Here is a 24,126-nt window from a genome sequence, read left to right as displayed (position 1 = left end):
ATTGACTGCCTCCGGTTATCGTACGGGGGAAAATTTCCAAGGTGCTACAAAAGACACACAAAGGTGCCACAAAGACACAGAGGTGCCCGTTTCATCTGCCACTGCAACTCCTGATATCTTAAAAGTGGCTGTGCCGTAGCCAGGAGCCGGTTTGAGGCTCGAGGTGTGGTTAAGGCGTGGAAAGGAGGAAACGCAGCGAGCAGGAGGAGAGAGGACGAGAGAAGACGGCAGCCGCTGTGAATTGGTTACTAGCCGTTTGTTTGGTGTGTACACGATCTGTACACTGGTGTGCGGCCAGTGATTGGCAGTGTTTGACTTTTGGCTTTTTGGCTCTAGTAATTTCATTGCCGGGAGAAAGGGGAGCAGTAGCGCTGATGGCGCCCAAGCTCACCAAGACTAGAGTAATCAGAGGTACCCCTCTGAAAGAAGGAGTGGACGAGGTGATTTCACCAACGCTCAAACCGATTTCGCCAGCAGTAGTAGCAAGGATCCCACGCCTTATGGAAAAACAAATGGGTAAGCAACGAGCCACTCAACCTCCTTTAATTACACCTACAAAAGGCAGCACCACAGCAGCAATTACTAAAAATAAAGACAAACAAAAAGATAAAGACAAAGTGTAGAAACGTCTACTGATATTAATAATACCATTAATCCTGTAACTAACAACCTGGCCTTAACCAACCCAACTGATATACGCAATTTAACTAAAAACAGTAAAGATATGCCAGTTTTGGGGGATAGGAGTGCTGTATATAAGGCGAATAAGGCGGGGTTTAATGAGAACATTGTGGAGGGAGTTCATGCCATAGACACTATCACTAAACTGCCCTACAACCTCCTCAGGCCTTACCGGTCTCAGATCCAACCGTAGCTGATGATCGAACCGACAATCACTGTGATGGCACTGATGGAAATGACGATACGAGACTGAGATATTTCTAGAGGCTAATTCTGATGTACGGAATATGAGGAACTAGTGGAAGGAGGGGACACCGAGGGTGCAGAAGACGCAGGCGAGGATATAGAATATAGCTCTCTGCAATTAAAGACTAGTAAATCCTCTGCCCTCAAAAAAGGGGGAAGGCAAAAAATAAAGTTAAGAAAGGGGGGATAAATATGAACCCTGCAGCTTTATTAACTACATTAATACCAACTATAGACGGAGGGAAACTGATTACAGACCAGAGCCCACTAAGTAAGTGGGTTCAAGTAAAAAAAAGAGGGGCTAAAAATCTGTCGTTGAACTTACCAGCAAGCAATTCTACTGCAGGGGACAGCCTCAAAAACAACACAAAAAATTTGTAAGCTATTCCGCTCGAGAGCTTGGCCTTACTAGGCCCAGGCTCGGACTTGCTGGCACTGCCTGTTGCAGCTGCTCCTTCTGCGCCTGTGAATATATTATCTATTGGGAACTTAAGTGATGCCACCACCGGGGGTATCACATTGAGTCAGAAAGATAAACCCCTCGTATTTACTTCCCCCCACTGCGAGGTAACGGCACCACCCAATATCTCCATCTCCCCTCCACAGGCCTCTGCTAATGTTTCATCCTTGGATTTAATCTTAAAAACATTATTGGCCCATCGTCAAGAGGTACAAGAACATTTCTTAAAACTAAGGGAAGATAACAGTAAAATGCATAGCTGCCTTCAGGAAGTTACCAACAAATTGAGCTGGGTAACAAAAGAAATCGAGGAACTACAGCAAAGAGTTGTCGAAGTGGAGGAAACCCTGGCCACTACCACGGTCTCATCAGATCGACATAACGAAAAAATGGGGGCTCTGCAGAACAAAGTGGAGGACTTGGAAAACAGGCAGAGGCGGCAGAATCTGAGACTCTTTGGGATACCTGAAGGATCGGAGGGAGCAGATGCAAGGGCTTACATGGTAAAAACACAACAGAGGGCATTCCCGGATCTGTCCGACTGGGACTGGGATTCTCAGCTTCAGCGGGTACACAGACTCCCCATCATTCCCAGATCTCAAGAGAGTAAATATCCACGGCCCTTCTTAATTTACTTCGGCAACTACTTGCTGTGACAACCAGTTTCAATTAAAGCCAGACCAAGCACCCCAGTGACAATCGATAATGTAACTTTCTTTGTAAAATCTGACCTCAGCAAGGTTACTGTGGACAAAAAGATGGGGGTTACGTAAACTGATCCATCCCTTTAAGACTCCTGGAGCAATGGTGTATCTCCAAGAACCTGCTCGCCTCAAAGTTATAAAGTCCGGACACAGTCATTGTTTTCATGATGTTAAAGAGGCAGAGCATTTTCTTTCAAAAATGGATTCTAAAACTTAATCAAGGAAATAACGGGAAAGAAGGGAAGGAAAAAAATAAGATTCACAAGATTAACTTGCTATAGTTGTTACGGTTATTCATAATTGACTAGGATACTTTTTTTCCCACATTTTTTGGGTCATGGGTTTTTTGTATGACAATAATACAGAAGGATGGGGTTCTTGGGGAATCCTCTCTGGCTGGCAGCAGCAGAAGATAGAGGGAGGCTTCCGGGTAGGTACAGGGGGGAGGGATCCAGTGGGCCTCGGGGTGGGCTCGGGGGTAGAGCGGAGGGGTGGGGAGGGGGGAAAAAGGTCAAAAAAAGGGGAACATTTTTATTGCAAGAAGGAATAATGGTTTATATAAAAGTAAGCTATACTTTACTGACAAATTCTGTGTACAGAGGAAAGTCAAATGTATGAATATAAGATATGTTTATGACTAGACTACTTGTTTGGAATGTTGCTGGTCTCAATGGTAAACAGAAGAGGAGATTGGTACAAGAGGAGGTAGATATGTATAAACCTCATTTTGTGCTTATGACAAAAACACACATTGGCTATCAAGGTAGAAAACTGCTGTCTCAAATGGGGTACGAGCTGGTGGTTTGTTCAAACTTGGGAGCCTCTATTAGGGGGGTGAACAGAAGCGATTAGGGATTGAAATTATTAAAACCGTATCAGATGCACGGGGTAGGTGAGCAATCGCTCAGGATGAATTTGAACTTAAGAAACTTGTATTGTGTATGGTTTATGGGCCTAACACAAACAATCCTAAACTGTATGAGCAGCTAAGTATAGAGCTATTGGAGTGGGAGGGGGAGGTATTGGTCATGGGGGATTTTAACTGTGTTATGGATTATAAAATAGATTCTACTGGACAAGGCACTTCAAGGAGGATGCATAAGGTCAGGGCCGCAATTATGGAACTCGGTAGACTGCATAATTTGAAGGATGCATGGCACTCAAAATATCCTAATATAGCCGGGTATACATACTATTCAGCGCCCCATAGATCCTGCTCTCGAATCGATATGGTGTGGGCAACGGATCAAATTGTGGGAAATTATAATATGGAATTATGCCCGAGGGTTACATCAGACCACAACCCAATACTATTAGAATTTGAAATTATCGATCAGAGGCGGGTTGCACGAATTTTTACTTTTCCAAGGTACTTATTTATAGACTCTCATTTTGTCTCATTATTAAAAGAACATAATAAAGAATATATAGAGCTGAATGCTAACACGGCTACGAATAATGCAGTTTGGGACGCTTGTAAGTGTAGCATAAGGGGCTTCGCCCAGCAATATATTTTAAGGAAAAATGCTGAAAATCGCAGAGATACAAAGTTAACTACTTCTAATATCTTGTTAATGGAGCAGCAATTAGCAGAGGCGACTAAACAAGGAAAAGCAAACATCGAAGAATTAAGAATGGAGTTGCTAAAATTGCAATCATCTATTAAAAAGATTTTAAGAGAAAGATATAGTGCAAAAATACACAAGTACAAATTGGCTCAATATGAAGGAAGGGATAGAATTAGTAAAGTGCTGGCATACAAGGTAGCTGATAAGAAAGCTAGAACAAAGATTAAAATAATCAAAGGTTTAGATCAACGTAATTACGATCAGCCAGAAGAAATTCTAGATCAATTTACTAATTACTATCGAAATTTATACATGCCAGATAACGCTACTAAGGCTAAAATATTTCAGTATCTTAATAAACATATGCCTACACAAAGAGATATTGAAACCGTTAAACAACTCAGCTCTAAAATAACATTAACTGAAATAAAAAATGCAATCTCAGCCTTACCTTTGGGAAAAGCTGCTGGAGAGGACTGCCTACCCATCGAACTGTATAAAATTGTTCACAGGAACTACTTCCACTCTTAGAGTCAGTAATTGATTCCATAGCGGAGTCAAGAAAGGCTCCCACATCTTGGAAAATAGCCTAAATAGTTTTTTTCTTAAGAAAAATAAACCCCCGGAGGACTGTGGCTCCTATCGGCCGATTTCTTTGATTAATTCTGACGCAAAAATTTTTGCAAAAATCTTGGCCAATCGCTTAGCCCCTATTATGCCGGATCTAGTCAATATTCAGCAGCATGGGTTTGTGATGGGGAGAGACTCTATGGCCCATGTCAACATGGCAATTACAGCATTCGACGTAGCCTCAACTACTCTCACCCCACTCAGAATGGTCATGTTAGATGCAGAAAAGGCTTTTGACCGACTGGGTGGGAGTACTTGTGGGAGGTGTTGAAGAAGATCGGTATCCAGGGTCAATATATAGACTGGGTACGTCGGCTGTATGACAATCCAATGGCCAAGATCAGTTATGGGGGAACTGAGTCGGCAAACTTTTTGATAGAGAGGAGAACAAGGCAAGGCTGCCCTCTGTCGCCTCTGCTCTTTGCTTTATCTTTGGAGCCATTTTTAAACGCACTGTCCGCTCAAGATAACATCATTCCAATACAACATGGCACGAAGAGCTTAAAAATAACCGCTTTTGCAGATGACATAGCGGTATTTACTACGGACTTAGTTAGAGCCATTCCAGAAATAATAAAAGAAGCTGCTAATTTCGGAGATGTGTCAGGATACAAATTAAATGTAAACAAGACGCTGATTATTGCCAATTATAAACCTTTGGAACTGATTCCGGGTCTATGCCAAAGTGCGCCTTATTTAGGAATTAAGCTGGCAGCTAATATCCATAAGGTAACAACAATGAATTATGATGATTCATTGCTAAAGGAAATCACTTTAACTTTAAAAAATGGCACAAGATACCGCTTAGTTTAGTGGGGGGCATAAATTTACTAAAAATGAAGATTCTGCCCAAATTTTTATATTTATTTAGATCCATCCCTCTACAACGTAATATTTTTTTTTTACGAAATTGGAAGGTATTTGTAGTAGCTTTGTGTGGGGATTCAAAAAAGCGCACAGATCTATGAAACTTTGGGAATTATCAATTGAAAAGGGAGGCTTAACGTTCCCTGATTTTAGGCAATATTTTTTTGCTGCCTTTTTCCGTCGCATACGAAGTTTGTTGAAAAACGAGAGTTAGTTATTTTACCATCAGTATATGTTGGGACCTGACTGCAATCAATTTTTATTTCGTGTACACGACCCAAATTACTTTAAAAGAGTAAAATTCAAGACAGCTAGACACATTAAGAAAATTTGGGACCAAATTATGACGAAAGATAAGATCTCCTTTTATAATGCTCAGCTTAGAATATGGGGCAATCCAGGATTACCTGGTATTTTTTCAGATGGGACAGGGAATCTTTGGTCCAGGCATGGCTTTAGCACTTTGGGGGATTTTTATGGCCCAAATGGCTTTCTAGATTTGGATACACTAAAACTTCTATTCGAACTAAATGATGATATGTATTTTAAATACATTCAAATACGAGACTTTTTACTTCGTAAGATGAAAATTGTAGAAGTGTCTCACTCAGATACATTAGCATGTTTATATTCGGATAAAATAAAATCACTCATAAGCTTGGGCTATGGATATCTGAGCTCCGGTAAAATAGATGATAGTGGGAAAATAGCGGCCAAATGGTCGTCTAGACTGGGAATAAATATCAACCCCATACAGATATCATCTTCATTACGCCAAATAAACAAGGTAGTCCAATCTTCCAATCTGTGGTTGTAGCTATATAGAACAATTACTCAGCTGTACTATACTCCTCAAAGAATATCAAGCTGGACACTAGGAAATCAATTACATGATCGAACAACATGTCCGAAATGTAATATGGAAGCAGCAGGCATTGAGCACATGCTTTTCTTGTGCCCAGAGCCAACTACATTCTGGAAGGGGAGAACAGATGTTCTAAATAGGAAACAAATTATCACTCCTTCACTTTCGGCACATTTGATCTTATTAGACATTCAAGATGTTCATAGCCAGTATAAAGATTTAATAACTATAGTATATGCCTGTTAAGCATGGGCGAATTTTGCGAATCTGGCATTCGCGAATTTGCGTATTTTCAACTCGCAATCCGCAAAATCAGCGAATTCTCGCGAATTTGCGTTTTTTGGGGGGGGGGTTTGTGTTCGCAAGGGTTTCTGCCATTTCGCGAGGGTTTTGTACCAGTTCGCAATTGCGAACCTACTTGTCAGCTCGGAACGGTCGCAACTATGTTGTTTCTACGTCTGGTTCATCATCACAGGTTCCCAGCACCCTCTGTTTCAACACTGCCACCCTCTGTTTTACCCATGCCACCCTCTGGTACATCAATGCCACCCTCTGGTTCATCATAACTGTAGATTATGGGGGGGAAAAGCAAGCACACCTGCCCTGCTTCAACTGACATGAATTAATTTGGGGTTGATTTATTAATGTGTCACTGTTTTAAAATTCCAGTCTGGCACCTGCTTCCTTATCTGTAATTTGCTTTCTGTTGCAGTGCAATTTTTTTTCCAGGACCTTTGTGGCCTACTTGTAGCTATTCTATGAGCCTGCTGTGAGGGTCAGAGCAGGGTCATAGAATTGTTGCAACTAGCAACTGAACTCTGGAGGGGCCCCAGTCAGGAAGCACTACAGAAAATGGTTACTATTACTAATGATGAGTTTGAACTTTTGCACCTGCTGAGTTCTTTCAGTTTTGCAAAACTCATTTTTCTGCAGAACAGCAACTGTAATGCCCCAAACAAACATAGGCAACTGAACTCTGGAGGGGCCCCTCAGGAAGTACTACAGGGAATGGTTACTAATAATGAGTGAACTTTTGCACCTGCTGTGTGCTTTCAGTTTTGCAAAACTCGTTTTTCTGCAGAACAGCAACTGTAATGCCCCAAACAAACTTACTTGTGAAAGTTGATTTCTAATCCAAAAGTGATCCAAAGAAAGTCAAAAGGCCTCAAATCAAAAAAAAAGTGCAGGCAAATGTCAACCTGAGGAGTTATTCTGATAAAAATTATCATTTTCAGAAGGTCTATGCTGCTTGCTAGTGGATTTCTTGTGCAGAATTGCAAATTTTGTAATTTCGCGAGTGCGAGATTGTTGCTGCCCGCCGCACCTACATGTTCGCAATTGTGAACTCTCGCGATGCGTCGCCAAACTCCCGCGGGATCCCGCAGCAAGATCCAAAATTGCGCAGCACTCGCAAAATATCGAGAAAAACAACTCGGCAAACGCTGAATGACGGTAAGTGAACGCCGCACGCCGCAATATTGTATCACCAAGAAAAAAAATCTGCTGCGTGTGAATTAGCGGATTTTCAGTAAATGCGCAAGAGTTCGCGGATTGCGAATTTACCAAAAATCCGCAAAATCCGCGAGCGGAACGGATTTTCCGCCCATGCTTAATGCCCGTGCGAGTCTAGTTATAGCTAGATCCTGGATATCAAGGGATCCTCCGAAAGTAATTGAATGTTGGATTTTGATAAACGAAATAAATGTAATGGAACTTTCGCTAGCAAGAATTAGAGGTCCCAAGGCTTTGATAAAGAAGGAAACAATTTGGGGTACTTTTTTTGAACTGTGAAATTCAGGATACAAATGTTAGAAGAGACCAGTTTAAATTTATGTTTGTATCTTCTAAAGTATACTTTTGAAACTGTATAAGGTCCTCCTCTGTCTCAGTTGTTATTTGTTATTCAACATTTGTTTTTCTTGTCTGTATTTGTCATACTATGTCAATTTAGTGAAGATGGTCTTCTTGCAACAATAAAATAATTATTAAAAAAAAACATTTCATAAACTCCTTAATTGCAAAATTCCCTGGATCCTCTGACTTCAGTGCATGGCAGGTGCATATTTCCTTGTTCTCAAGTTTGGATATCCATGCACTGACAGCAATATTGATATATAGTGACATTCCATTTGTCTCTCAGCGACTGTACGCAACTAATTCTGACATCCTAACAGAAATCCATTAACCTTGTGTTTTTCCTCATGCCTTGTGGTGACCTGGGGATAAGTGCACAGGAACCTCAGTATGTCCCTTGCTGTTTTGGGTTAGGAGGATTCCGAAAATGCACTTGCTTAGGAATGCAATTTAAATGAAGGCTGTTCTTACAAACACAATGGCCAGGGCTTAAACAACCCTTTGTTCAGGAAGAACAATGGAGCGATGGACTCCCAGGTCAATAATGCGTCAATAAAGAAGCTTGATCAGTATCTTCATTGCATCAATCTTTATTTTTAACAATCCATACGGTTTGTAAAACACATCAGCCAATGCGTTTCATTCAAGGATTGAACTTCGTCAGGGCAAAATGTTGGAAGGATTGGTAAGCGACTATTGCATAAGAAACTTGGGTTGAATCCTTGAAAGAAATGCTTTGGCTGATGTGTTTTACATACCGTATGGATTGCTAAAAATAAAGATTGATGCAACGAAGATACTGATCAAGCTCCTTTATTGACGCATTATTGACCGGGGACTGCACAGCTCCATTGTTCTTACAGTTCTGTCTTCCTGCCCGGCAGATGGCATCCCACAACGGCGGGTGCAGGAGCTGAATGTGCACACCGATTATCAACCTATACATAAAGTATTACTTGGGGTCACATTGAGGAAAGTGCGGCAATTGGAGTCTGCCGTTGGTTCTTTGTTTACAACGCTTTGTTCTGGTTGTGTTAATGGGCTCTAATCTGATATAACAGAACGAGGCGTACAGTCAGGACGGGAAAAAGCCTGGAAAGTATTTGTGGGGAATAACCCAGGGGCTTACCCCAAGCAAAGCCTTCAAGGGCAAGTTATAGAGAATGCACTGGTCCAAGACCCCACTAACGGGAGGTGCAATATCTAGACCATCCAGGAGGTGGTCTATACTTTATATCCACCCATAGCCTGATGAAGACTTGGTCAGATTGCTAGGAGGGCTTCCAATGGCCATCTTGGGCCACTGTAGTGGTTGGAGTAGCACTGCACTATCTAGCACATGAAGGTGCCCTGGTCCGCTTGTCACGTTGGACCCTAGTTCGGGAGCAGAATCAGGTCATAGGTACAGGGGCACAAATCCTGCATCACGACTAGAAATGTATCTTTATGGTGAAAATCTGAGGTTGATGAACCAGATACACTGATTCAATTGTATCAAATAGATATTTATGATTTTGACAGCAGGCAAATAATTGGGCCAAGGTGCTAAGTATCTTCTAATTACAAAAAATATCATCAAAAGCAAAACTCTGCCCAAAATCAGGAAAATGTACTATAAGGCATCGTAGAATACTTACCCCTTGTTATAACTCCTTCCAGGCGGATGATGTTGGGGTGATCAAACTGTCCAATGATGCTCGCTTCTGCCAGGAACGTGCGCTTCTGCTTCTCCGAACAGCCGGCACGAAGGGTTTGGATGGCAACTGGCAGCTCCCGCTTGCTGGGTAGCTTCAGGCAGCCTCGACAAACTTCACCAAACTCCCCTGAAAAACATATGGTTGGTCATTATACAAAAAATGTTGGATCACTGAGACATTGTACAATAGAAAAGAAAATGCTTGCTTGTGAGGCTTTTCCCTTGTTGAGCTGTGCTCAAAGGTGGGCCTCACAGTAGAACATGGGTGAATACAGTGCACATTAAAAGAGCAATAATGAGCTTTAAAGTATTTTTAGAATCTGCAGCTTCCTCGTTGAAGTCAACTCAGCCAGTCCTCAGTTTATTTTCCTGAAAGTTGACATGCTCCTTTCTGGTATGCATTTTAAATGTATTTGCACCATTCTCCAGACAGCCTCGGTGTTTACACATCTGGTCCTAAACTCATTCTTCATAACTTTAGCTATGTGCAAGCGCTGATTCCTATGAGGCACTGGTCAACAATGGTTTTTAAGTGGAGGAATGCAAATTCATAACGTTTTTCATTTTTTTGAAACAGTTACAAAGTCTATGGAAAAAGTGCAATTTTGCAACGGTTGCAAAGTGTTTTGTTTCGCTTCAATTACTCTAAAATCCTGACTTTTACGACAATTTAAGCTGTGCATACCCTTCAGTATACCTTACGAATGCAACCTACATAACACAGACATTGCAGGAAACAATTAGGACTCCATTATGTTTTGTTGGAGTTGTAATTCAACAGGTTTTCTGTCGAACGGTAGCGGGTAAGAGGACCTAACAATTGCAAATTTTTTAACATGGTAAAAAGGCCTGTAATTCTGGGATCCACCTCTTAGTCCCAAATCGCTGGTTACTGGAGTGGGAATACCCCCAGGCAGAGGTAATAACAGACTGGAATGACCACTTCATTTTGCAAGACAACTTGCAATAAGGTCCTTCGTGTTCTCTTATTGGTCAATGCCACAGGACATAGAAAGGCTCCATAAAAAGGGATTTTGCAAGGATAAACTTAGCAAAGATTTTCATTATGACTTGGTTGGATAAGATGGTAAAATACCTCGAAATGCTGTGAAAATTATCCCGCTATGCACAGAAAATTCGAGTTTGGGCGAGGGCTATGGTAACTAGATAAACTTCAGAATTTTCACAAACACCAAAAAACAGGAAATTCGAAAAAGTACCCACTTCAGAAGTTTGTCCAGTGTACAGGTTATGCTTTGTCTGTATTCTGAATAGTTCAGACTAGTACAGTATCACAGTGGATCTAACATCTGTACCAAGTTTTAAGTAAATATTTAGCACAGGGTGGTTTAAAGCAAAAACGTGTAAAAATGACACAAATGGCTTCGTCCCATCATGGACACAAAATTAAGTAAACAAGCATTTGCAATGCAATAGGTCTCACATTTACGCGTCTTTAAGTTATTGGCATTGTAAATGACAATGCCTTTTATTTATGTTTTGGTTTTAAAACATAAATAAAAGCTATTTGTCATTTACAAGGCCAATAGCTTAAACTGGCGTAAATGTGAGACCTATTGCATTTCAAATACGTGTTTCCTATTTCCTATACAAGCTGAAAGTGGCCGCCCGCCCTTTCCTTTAATTTTAATAACTTTGTTACTGGCGCGGGTGCCACGATTGCATGCTTTTTTTCTGTTTCGCACTTTTGTACCAATTGTGGCACCTGCCCTGGTGCCGTGATTGTAAAAAAAAGTAATGAAAACTAAAGGAAATGGTGGGCAACCGCGAGCAAAAAAATAAATCAAAACCAGCGATCTCGGAGCGATGGTGGGGCGGGCAAACGCAGCAGAAAGTGGGCATAGAAGACTGAATGTAGCAAAGCATATTGTGCCTGCAAGTAAGAAACTCAATAAAGAAAAGAGTGCTTACAGACTAAAAAAAGCATCACGTGTAAAAACCGAAGTGAAATGGCCAGTCACCAGATGAAGACAAGGCGTGTACTAAGGAGGAACAAATGAGCCGATTTACGAATCTGAAGCCAGCATTTACAAAGGACAATGACACAAGCCAACGACAAACATGGGTGGAGAGTGCACGGAGCTTCTATTACATACTCCGCAAAAACAAGTCTCCCAGAGCAGGTCACTCTAGGCTCGACCTAAAAATGTAGTACAAGGCAGGCGCGCAACACCCATTGAACTCACCGGGCTTCAGCCCCCCCCCCCCCCGTCGTGTGTGGCAGCCCGGGATGAGACAGATCCCGGGCACACACAGAGCCGCACCCGAACGTTTAACAGGTCTTTAAAAGACCATTTGAATGTTAATTAGGCCTTGAAGTTGTTTCACCCCTTCTAAGAGCCCCTGCAGCCCCACTCTACCTACTGATTAAAGGTTCAGCCCCCCCGAAATTATTTCTTAGCCCCCCCCCCCAAATTTGGCTCTAGTTGCGCCTCTAGTAAAAGGTATACTTTTGGTAAATTCTCACTAGTATGTATGTAATTATTAAAAAATACATATTGCAAGTACTACTGACCGAATCCTCAGCCAATCTTTGCAAGCAACACCTGAAGGAATTTCTGAACCTTTAGGACTTTCATCTTCAGCAATGCAAAAATCAATTTTTCAGAGAGCAAGAAAGCGCATTGTGCACCTGGCCGCTTTCATTAAACGAATACGGCTGAATGCTAAAAATTACTTTCCACAAGCACAGGAGACAAGTCTTAGTTCTTTATTGGTAGCAGGACCTTGAGGTTGTGACATAGAGCCTAGAACATGGCTACTCGCAAATATTTACTTGGGGGGCCACACTGCACAGTCTGGTGTGTTGCCGTGGACCGCATCGAAGCCATGGCATTCCACAGGAGACAGAGTAGGGTGTGGGATAATGGGGATGGGGAAAAAACACATCTTTTCCAAAGATTTCTAGAAAATGATTTCTCTCAAATCTTTTTGTACATTTTACATTCTGTTACCAGTAGGCTATAAAACCAAAAATAGATACAGAATATGATGTTCATTTTAACTGCTTCCCCCCCACCGGCACTCACTGACTCATGATCACGGTTTCTTTGCCATTTTTTATGGACCTCCACTGTCCTCTCAGCTAAGCCAAGGATGCCTATGAGCAGGGATGCCTTGCTGTAAGTACAAGCTGAACTTTCTGTTAGAACAAAGCCCAAAACCAGAAAAGCATGAACAACATGCCTTTGCAACATCGCTTTTATAGCTTTCCGATTCTGGGCTATGTTTCTAGTGTCATTTTAACTTGTTTTATAAACAGGGCAGGCTTGCTTGTAAAACAAGGTGAACTAACTTTAGAAAAAAAGCCCAGAATCACAAAATGATGCTGCTTGCATTGGAGCAATTAACCAACAAGCATTTACAATGCAATGGTATCTGCATTCTTAAAGTTAGAGCTATTGGCATTGCTCATGACATTATTTTTATTTTTTTGTTTTTAAAACATAAATAAATTGCATTGTTTTTACAATGCCAATAGCAGGGCAGGAGAGCAAGCACAACGAACGAGGAGGCAGGACAGCAAGCACAACCAACGAGGGGGCAGGAGAGCAAGCACAAGCAACGAGGGGGCAGGACAGCAAGCACAAGCAATGAGGGTGCTGGACAGCAAGCACAAGCAACGAGGGGGCAGGAGAGCAAGCACAAGCAACGAGGTGGCAGGAGAGCAAGCACAAGCAACAAGGGGGCAGGAGAGCAAGCACAAGCAATGGGGGCAGGAGAGCAAGCATAAGAAACGGGGGCAGGAGAGCAACCACAACACAACGAGGGGGCAGGAGAGCAAGCACAAGGAACGAGGGGGCAGGACAGCAAGCACAAGCAACGAGGGGGCAGGACAGCAAGCACAAGCAACGAGGGGGCAGGAGGGCAAGCACATTCAACGAGGTGGCAGGAGAGCAAGCACAAGCAATGAGGTGGCAGGATAGCAAGCCCAAGCAACGAGGGGGCAGGAGAGCAAGCACAAGCAACGAGGGGGCAGGAGAGCAAGCACAAGCAATGGGGGGCAGGAGAGCAAGCACAAGCAACGAGGGGGCAGGACAGCAAGCAAAATCAACGAGGTGGCAGGACATCAAGCACAAGCAACGAGGTGCCAGGACAGCAAGCACAAGCAACAAGGGGGCAGGAGAGCAAGCACAAGCAACAAGGGGGCAGGACAGCAAGCATAAGCAACGAGGGGGCAGGAGAGCAAGCAAAACGAGGGTCAGGAAATGCTTTCTAGAGTCGGCCACCAAACAAACCTGGCGGCCACAGCTCGGCAGGGCTTCCAACCGGCCCAGGGCATTAGACAAGCTGCACTTCTGCACACAAACACCCCCACCACCCACCACCACCACCCCTCAGATGAGGGTGGGCTTGGAGGACAGAGGGGTAGGCTCCCTTACAACACGCAGTAACAGCAGGGAGGGAACCTCTCCCAGGCTGGCCTTATCCATTCCCTTCTCGTAGTCGCTGAAGTCATGAAGGGAATGAGCTCACACTTGGCAGACACCGGAGCTCGCGCTCGGTGGCCTGGGGGGGGGCACACTCCACCAAAAACAAAGTGATGGGAAATGAAGACGAAACATCCCGTCTGACAGGGGGGACTGGAGAGATGCTGCAGGGGCGCACAGCCAGCCGGGCGAATTACGGACAAAATACATGGCAAATTCTGTAGCAGTATTCATTTTTACATCTCGCGCGTAACGTTGTACTGCGTAGCAGTGCTTCGCGCAGCACGATTAATTTTGTAAAGGAAAAATGGGGTTTCAGCAGTCACTTTGGACTGTGAAACGCTCGTGCGTGTGCTTTTTTGTATAGTGTTACCCCATTGGCCTTTGCGTGCGTCTTATTGTAAAAGACTGCATGCAATTGGCCCAAAGCACGTGCATAGCTCCTCCCATGGCCTATTGGTGTCTATTACGCGCACCAACCGCGTAATCGACACCAATAGGCCGTGGGAGGAGCTATGATTGTGCCCACACAGGCGTGACGTGCGCACCACTACTTAATGGTTACAGTTTCATTAGTGTGTGCTGCTCCGTAGAACTGCGTGCAAGTAAAAAAAAATGTTTAAAATGTTTGCAATGCAGCACACCGCACCTGATATATAACAATGTCAGCCACATGTCTTTTCTTTTGTTGTGCCTGGCTTGCTCAAGTTAGTGGTTGTTTTTTATTGCAGCGTGGCATACCGCGCTTCATCTTTAACAATGCAGCTTTGCATCATTTCTTTTGCTGCGCTCAGTTTCCCCAACTGAATACTTGTTTGTTTTGACTCTCTGTGGGAAGAGTTTTCATGTCACACGTGAGGGGCTAAAAAGGGGCTCGGGGGCAACTCGAACCAGCACAGTAACTGGGCGTTGGCTGCACCACCAGAAGGCACCCGGCACACTGAGTGGATCGGGCAATGTAAAATTCACAGCGACTGGATTTTCTCTTCTGGAGCGGGCACGGCTAGAGGGCATTGAGCAGCAAGAGCACCTGGCATGATGGCTGGACAGCTTGCTGCAGGAGAAGGTGTTGCAGGGCATCCTGCCCTACAGAGACAGGCAGAGGTTTGGGGACCTTCTGCGACAGGAGCAGCCACCAGGACTTGACTCTACGCCACTAGCAGCGTGACTGGACTGTGTCCCACAGGGGGCACGTGACATGGCTGAGTCCCTGCAGGCACAGCCGGTACAATGACCACACAGTATGCCACTGGAGCATGCTTGGCGTTTGAATGCAGAGACCCATGTAGTGCCGGTGCCCGGCACCTCCTGAATTCTTTATTAACCTACAGACGTTTTGTGTTCCGGCTTCGGAAGCCCCAGAGTATCGCTCATTAGGCGGCCTGAGTACAGAGCATCGATTCTAAAGCTGGGCGACGTTGTGATTAGCCATCAAGCCTTTTGCCTAGAAAACCTGTTAGCAGTGCCGGGCTGTAGGGGTGTTTTAGGGATCAAGTGGCCCGTCTGGTGCTCTGTTGAAGACACAGTCCTACACCCGACGACCATCTTCACAACCCCGGAAGTCCAGACTCAGGCAGGCCCCACACCTTTCTTCTGCAGCCCTTTGTGTTTAAGACGTCCCTGCTACAAAAACAATGTTGTAATTGCATGGCGGAGCCTGGACTTTACTAATTGTCCAGTTGGCTTTACGTGTCCACGAATGACTGACGTACATGCTTGCACACTGATTAAAGAACTGTCATCTTATTACAGACATAAACATACTTAAAAACGCATCCCATTGTTTTTACAACAGTAAGATAGCTCGGTGTATTGAGCATCTGCAGTAGGAATGTGTGCGTTACCTGCGGAATTCCGACAGGGCTGGCCTTCATTCGCTCTAAATAAGCCCCATTAAGTTGTCCAACTGTCTGTAACACCCATGATTTCTATTTGTGGGCGCCCGTGTTTGTGGCCTATATCGTAATAAAACCTGGGGTTCCCCTTGTGTTTTCCCTGATGTACTAGTGACTCGACAGAGACTGGCTGGTCTTGCTACGGACAGCTTTTGCTGTGTCTTGCAGGCAGCATTCAATTCTATACTTTTTCTTTCATTGGATGGCCCTCGTGTCTACTTTACTAATATTGTAATTTTAAATTGGCTCCTTTCTTCCCTACTAAATGTCCTACCCCTAGACCATAGCTCGTCCACCATGCTTTTTGTTTTGTTGCCTTATGTATCGTTCTGTTGCTAATGTTGTTACATTTTTTTTTTACCCTCTCATCACCCCTCTTGTCATTGGGTAGCCACTATTGACTTTGCTGTAGGCATTTAAATCCATGGGCATTGGTAAAGTCAATAGTGGCGGCCAGACTTTTTTTCTATACTTGCAAGATGGTTGCCGCATTGTGTTGACACAAAGTATTGCTATGTTACATCACATGATACGCAACAGACGTCTAAAAAATACATAAAACATTTTTTTCTTTAATTTAAAAACTGCAGCACATGCAGTATCAGACAATCCACTTGCTATCTTGACAGTTTTTTAAAGTACTTTCTGTACTCCTAAAATAGCCAATCTGGTTTTGCCCTCACTTTAACTTTGTGATAGTGACTACTGCCCTCTAGCCAGATGATGGAGACTGACAGGGGTCTCAGCATAGTCTCTGGTCAAGGGCATAGGCCTTTTTACTTTAACCTCTCTGGGGTACAGGTCTCCTTGAACTGTGATCCTTTGCCTTCATGATGTTTCAGACATGTGGGGAAGATCCCTGCTCATGTGTGGTGTGCTCTTGAGTATGCCTTAATAACTGAGTGCTGGAGTCAATTGGAAACACTGTTTTGTACAAAATGTTTTTAAGGTCGAGACCAGCAGCGCATGCGTTGCTCTGTGAAATATGTTTTTTTAGAGTTTGGACTTGAAGCCCATACCACTCTCCGCCCATATTTGTCATTGTCTTGCATCATTGTCCTTCGTAAATGCTGGCTTCTGAGTGGTTCTTAAGCTTGTTAGTCCCTCCTTAGTACCGCCTTGTCTTCATTTGTAACCTCCCATGCGGACTGGCACTTCTGTTGTTACACAGTATGTCTTATTTAGTCTGTAAGCACTATTTTCTTTAATGAGTTTCTCCTACTGCAGGCATGGCATGCTTTCCTGCAACATTCAGAGGGCCATGTGCGTTTCCCCTATCCAAGCACCCCGTGACAATGGCGGCCGATTCTTTGAAATTAAATAGGTCTTGCATTTACAAGAGTTTGAGCTATTCGCATTGTAAATGGCAATGCCTTTTGTTTATGTGTTAATTATCAAAACCGATAAATAAAAGGCATTGCCATTAACAATGCCAATAGCTTAAACTCCCACAACTGCGGGATCTATTGCATTGCATATCTATAGCTAGCATTTGTGTGAGGCTCACTCTGCTGCAGACAGCCGCCATGCTTGTTTTTAAGAATCACTTAACATAATCCTCCTGCTTTTGAAGCTGGCTAGGAATAAGTCTGAGTCTGAGTCTCAGACTGAGTCTGAGTATACCGCTCTGTCACTGGCGGTTCACCGTGAGGGCCTCTTTCAGCACAAAGGGGTTGTGGCCTCATGGCCACAGCTGCCAATTCTTTAGCTGGGGAACCAGGTTCAAGTCCTGGTGTTGGCTCCACATCCTGTGATTCCATTCAAAATACCTAATCTACCCGTGCCTGTAGACATGAATCTGAACTTCTGTAACGTATCCTAGTGTTTGTGTAAAGCACTCTAATGCCGGTTAAGCACTGTATAACAAAACGTGGCAGCAGAGAAGTTAAGGGATATAAGGTTAGCTTACGCAAATGCATCCCTTAAAGCACAAATATTACTTTAGCGACCCTGAAAGGCTGCCAGCAGTCATTGAACACTAACAGGTTGCTAAAACAGGACCTTTTACAAATTGTAGCTGACACTTTTCTTACAGTGCCCCTACCATATGTTTTAAGTTTATTTTATCCATCGCTTCTTTCAAAGCCTTTAGAAGCTAAAAACATTCAAATCACTTAACATAGAGAAATAAAATCATTTACTAATTCATCAAATATATAAAAATGTACACATTGTGGGAAGGAATCTGTGTATATAAAAGAGTTTATTCTTGCTTTCTGCCTTATTGGCGTAGATATCTGTTTTGTGTTACTCTGACAGCAAGGCCCACAAAAACATGAGTTAAAGAGCTCGTCTCCCTGACAGTGCGTAGTTTTATTTAAAAAACAAGCATTTGCAATGCAATAGGTCTCGCGTTACTGAAAGTTTGAGCAATTACTATTGCATTATAATTTGCAACACCAGTAGCTCAAACTTTAAGTAATGCGAGACCTATTGCATTGCAAATGCTTGTTTATTTTGTCATTCTCACGACTGGAAATCTTGCCACTTCAAAGTTGCACCTCATTAGTGCCAATTTAACACCTGAATAGAGAAAATAGCAACTGAAAGGTGGCTGGTTAAGCTTTGTTAGGGAGCAGCACAACCCGGAAATGTGTGTAGCACGTTTTGTTTAGTAACGTTTGCTCCGTTTGCACTAGAAATATTTTTCTTGCGAAATCTGCAATTAATGCAGCAGATTCTTGATTGAGTGGCAAGTAATGCACATCCATGATTATGCAGAAAACACAGTGGCCGAGAATTGCATAATCCCAGTGGCTCTGCCTATTGGCAGCAACTGCAACCTGCCAGTAACCTTCCCTAACAGAACCTAACACGCAGGTACCCCACCCTTTTGTGAGCCACCTTATTTGTAAGTATTTGCCCCCAGTTCTCTGAATGATGACCACGCCCCTCCTGAAACGCGCTTCAATTCCTCGGGAGACAGCACAATTCACTCCTTTTCTCCCCTCACCTCAGTAGTCCCATGACCCAATAATGTCCTGAACTGTCTACGAAGGGCCCTCCTCGGCACACAAGAAGTTGTCTGAGGGGCCTGCTTAGGGTGAGCGGGATGGAGGGGATCCAGTGTCACCAACCCATCACGAGCCACCACAACCCAACTAGAACATTCTTCAGCACATCGCTGGCGTACCCCAGCACCAAAACAAGCCCACACCGACTGGCCGCTGGTAATTTCGGAGCCCATTCACGGCATATCAAGGCACCTCAGCAGTTACAAGATATCACCGTGCAGCAGCCCTCCATACTGCGTACTATACAGTATACTGATATATGCTATAAATGAGAAACAAGGGGCCCAATATTTTTTTTTATATAGAACAAGTGTACTAAGGCCATATAGTCCACCATTCACTACTACAGTACCAAGGTCACATTCTTTGTTAATGCCAGAGTACCATCAGGGTAATGTGAATCACACTACTTAATAGACTGCACATTACAACTATTGTTTTACTATGTGGAGCCAACTCTTTGTGCTCCGGTGGCAGTTAGATATTACAAGGTACATGAAAAAAAACGTAGCATATAACCTTTATGCACATCGCGAGGCCGTGATGTGCTATTTATTTCAGTTGGTGAGGGAAGGGAGGACTATCACGACGATGCACTCAAGGCACAACCTTTCGTGAGGCATGGCGCCTCCACTCACTATATAATGTCAAGAATTTGCTTATTGCAGTTAGCATTCCAAACATACACACATACAATCACGTACTGCACATTAAGGTTTGTGTATACAACATATGTACTTGATACCTTGCACATGACACAATATGTAACAAGAGCGGTACATAAGAACTTGTTACAATGAACAATACTCTGAACATTAGCCACGGGTTATAAACAGGCATGACATAACACACACGATGGCAGATAAAAACAACTGACACACATTTAAAGGGATCTGCTAACCACTATGACATGTAAGGTATAGAATCCACTCGCCACTCACCTGTCCCAGAAATACGCAACTCACACTACTCCAGAAACGTATGCGATCAAGCCTCAGCTGCAGTGCTGTGCCCCTACCTACGCCACCAAAAACAAAGTGATGGGAAATGAAGACGGAACAGCCGTCTGACAGGGGGGACTGGAGAGATGCTGCAGGGGTGCACAGCCAGCCTTGGTTAAGAACAGGCTGACTGATAACGAGGAGGCCAGAAAGCAGGCACAACAAGGGGGCCAGAAAGCAGGCACAACGAGGGTGCACGAAAGCAAGCACAACGAGGGGGCCGGAAAGGAGGCACAACGAGGGTGCCGGATAGCGAGCACAATGAGGAGGGTGGGGCAGGAAAGCGAGCACAATGAGGGGGGGGCAGGAAAGCGAGCACAACGAGGAGGGCTGGAAAGCGAGCACAACGGGGGCAGGAAAGCAAGCACAACAAGGGGGGGCAGGAAAGCAAGCACGATGCACAATGAGGGAACAGACACCACAAACAAAATCACAACGAGGGAATAGAGACATGAAAAAGAGCACATTCAGGGAACAGAGGCAAGAAAGCGAGCACTTACCAGAGGACTAGGCAGCTTCTCTACTTCTTCCGGCAGCGTTCGGGCAGAAATGGCTTCAGCAAAGCACCGACATTTTCGGATTCGGGGGCGTGGTTTTCGTTCTCTCCTCTTCCCATTGGCTGGAATGTAAAATTCCAGCCAATGGGAAGAGGAGAGAAAGAAAACAAGAAAGAAGTGAAAAAAGACGCCCCCGAATCTGAAAAAGACGAGGATTAAACGGAGTGACACCCCTCTCCTCCAATGGCTGGCCTCCGTTTAGGAAGCCAGCCAATGGAGAAGAGGGGCGGGTTTAAGCCCCCAACTCTAAAACATAAGTTCTCACCAGCGAACCTGCGCAAGCGCAGCCTTCGCAGCCGAGGCCTAAAATAACGACCTCAAGCAGTTTTCTCTGCTGCAACCAGGGGTCCAAGAGGTTGCTCTGTGCGCTCTACTTTGAGTACCACTTGTCTAGTACATCTCTTAACAAAAGAACATTGCACCAGGTTCAGTGCACTGGTCCTATTAGTTAGCCCCCTCCCCTTCTCCCTCATGATTCCTGAGAGTCAATAAATACTGAAGCAGATGTGAGCCCCTGCTTTAGTGCTCAGAAAGGGTTGTTCCATTTGCCAATATGGACAGTCCTACAGGTTTTTCATGTATTTGATTAATGAGAGTCTTATAAAGCATGTACATGACCCAGGGGTAATAGGGCAGTGTACAGTGTAAAGAAAGCAATGACAGGTTACAATAAATTAGAGTATAGCAGAGCATGTGTGGTGAGGACAAGACCCAGTCTCTGAGAAAAATAATTGGTTGAGACATACCGTAATAAATGACATAAGGTCATAGTACAAGAAACAAAGAAAGAGGAGTTCACAAATGTCCACCATGGTTGACTCTAGAACTGCCCTCAGTACATAAATATAGCGTACCAGTAAATTAGACATCATTCTTTAAAGAGATTTAATGCTCTTCTTGAATGACACTGAGAAGGTGTTTTTGCGTATCAATGAGGGTAGTGAGTAGCATTTCCTGTCAGCATTTCCAGTGAAGGAGCACAAGTGGGATTGCTCTTTCTTCAATCTAGGCGGTCCTAAACATAGCGAGTCTAAGCTGTGCAATGAGTGGCAATCTCCAGATATGGTGTGTTTCCGGGCTGGGTATTTAGAGATCCCAAAGTTAAGTACACAGACTACCTTGAGGATGCATTGTGCTACAATCTGGAGTCACTTGAGCGTGATCAGAGGAGGAGTGAAGTGGTCAAAGCCTCTAGCTCACAAGACTATCCTAGCAGTAAGATAGAGCACTGTGATGCCCTTAGGCCAGGTGTGTGCTTTTTAAAACCACAAAAAACACAGGAAACAATTGTGAACTAAGGTCTAATATCCATTAGAACTACAATTATTCCAAGCACCTAAAAAAAACTTATAGGTGGCTCAACCCAAATATTCAATCAGCTCTGCCCCCAAACATGTCCATTATTATTTATTTTATATATATATATACATACATACATATATATATATATATATATATATATATATATATATATATATATATATATATATATATATATATATATATATATATATATATATATATATGATATATAAAATAAATAATAATGGACATGTTTGGGGGCAGAGCTGATTGAATATTTGGGTTGAGCCACCTATAAGTTTTTTTTTAGGCGACCCTTGTTGCTTGCAGCGTGAGACATATATATATATATATATATATATATATATATATATATATATATATATATATATATATATATATATATATATATATATATATATATATATATATATATATATATATATATATGTCACGCGCTGCAAGCAACGCAAGAAAGGGTCGCACTCAGGATTCTTTCAATTCAGGAAAAAGTATTTATTTTACTCAACGCGTTTCTACACACAGTCTTTGTCAACAATTCATACAATGACCCATAGGTGGCCATGTCTTTTGAATGAGCATTTCCTGTTAGGAACTATGGACATAGAAAACATATACATTTCATGGTAGCTAGTCCTGTGCATGTTTTAGGAAGACAGACTGTCAGCACAAAAAACTTTATCGAATTCATTCAAAGTAACATTTTTGGAAAAATGAAAATGATATAACAAAATTATGGCATGTCATTCCACAAGTCTCACAATTAACATATAGTGGGAAAGAAACCGCGTGGCAGATAGATGTATGCCAAGCAGAAACATCTTGAAAGCAAAAAAAATATATATATGTAATTGTACATGTATATCAGACTGCCCTGTGGCAATCCAAAAAAAGGTAATTGTATCCCATTGCTGCGCTCATTAGCCCTGAGTATGGGGTGCTGATGGGATAGTTGGGAACGGGCAAGTGCCCGATTTGGTGCTATAGTTATCAAAAACACAGGATGTCCAGAGAAGAAAAGACAAGGGTTAGGCCACTTGTGGTCTTTAGAAAGGGTTTAAAGAAATAAACATTGGAGTTGTGGTGAGGCAATGAGTGAGAAAAAGGGGTACATGTTCTAATGTAATTACTAAAAAAGGGGGGGGCTATATGAAGAAAAGGAAAAGGGGTCCTAGGGGTCAGATAACCGGGTAGTCCAGGTCAAGCTCATGCAGAGCTGCCTTAAAGGCAAAGACCATGGTCCTGTAATCCAAAGCAGATAAGCTAATGCTAGATGTAACTAGCAATGTGTGGACATATCGGTGTCAGAGATTCTAACTGAAATATTGAGTGTCAATGTGGGATAGGGAGACAGGAATGGGTTCAGCCTAGGTGGACTTGCAGGTCCTCCTCCTGGTTGAGGCCTCCCGGGGTCTTGCTCTGTAGTTTTATAATATATTCAGATTTCAGGTGTCGCAGATGACGTTCCCGTTCTCCTCCTCTTGCTGACAGTGGGATCCTGTTAATGCCAGAAAATTAGATTTTAGAGGTGACATCTTTGACATTGGGGTGTATCCGACTGCAAAATTTGGCTATGGCATATGTCATGTCACCATTTTTGATCTTGCGTAAGTGCTCTAGGACGCGTTTCTTCACCGGGAATATAGTGCTTCCTATATAACGCAAGCCACTGATACAAATCAAAACATAAACAACAAAATCAGTGTTGCAATTAATAAAACAATTGATTTTCCCTGTCTTCCGATTGGCGAGGGTGAATGTTTTGACATTTGTGCTGTTGTTGTAAGCTTTGCACCTCCCACATTTGTGGAATCCAGGGAGTTCCCTCAACCATGCCCCACGTGATCTTGATTTAATGGATAGGTGGCTGTGTACCAACATGTCTTGTAAGGATTGACACTTTTTGTATGTTATGTGTGGTGTTGGACTGACCAGCTTCCCTTTCGCCACATCGGTTCTGACTATGTGCCAGTGCTTCCGTACTATCTGGTGGATTTCCTGTGAGGCATGAATGAACTTGGTAATGAGCCTCACTCCATGTCTGCCACTGTCCTTCTCTTTTGGTATAAGGAGGCTATTTCTGTTTCTTTTGTCTGCTTTTTCACAAGCTATTCTAATTGTTTTATCTGAATAGCCCCTACTCATGACACGACCCCTCATGTTCTTCGCTTCTTTCTCAAAAAAGGTTTTGGTGCTGCAGTTGCGCTTAGCTCTTATTAGTTCCCCTTGGGGGATGCTGTTCTTAAGGCCTGTAGGGTGGTGGCTCGGTGTATGTAAGATGCTGTTGCTAGATGTTGGCTTTCTTTAAAGGCTG

At 43.2% G+C, this 24,126-nt stretch overlaps 1 protein-coding gene across 1 annotated transcript in view; it reads right to left on the bottom strand.

The window, feature by feature from the left end:
- The window catches only part of EPHA10 (EPH receptor A10), a 1,551,477-nt gene that overhangs the window by 252,977 nt on the left and 1,274,374 nt on the right, over window positions 1-24,126 (bottom strand). Inside the window, exon 11 of the mRNA XM_086956448.1 lies at window positions 9,513-9,698. Coding sequence (XP_086812574.1) covers window positions 9,513-9,698 — 186 coding nt within the window. The remainder of the gene's footprint in view (window positions 1-9,512; window positions 9,699-24,126) is intronic.

The sequence above is a fragment of the Lissotriton vulgaris genome, chromosome 2_1 (assembly GCF_964263255.1).
Source record: "Lissotriton vulgaris chromosome 2_1, aLisVul1.2, whole genome shotgun sequence".
Lineage (NCBI taxonomy): Eukaryota > Metazoa > Chordata > Amphibia > Caudata > Salamandridae > Lissotriton > Lissotriton vulgaris.
Note: the sequence above shows the minus strand (reverse complement) of the source record. Positions and strands in the feature narration are given on the sequence as shown.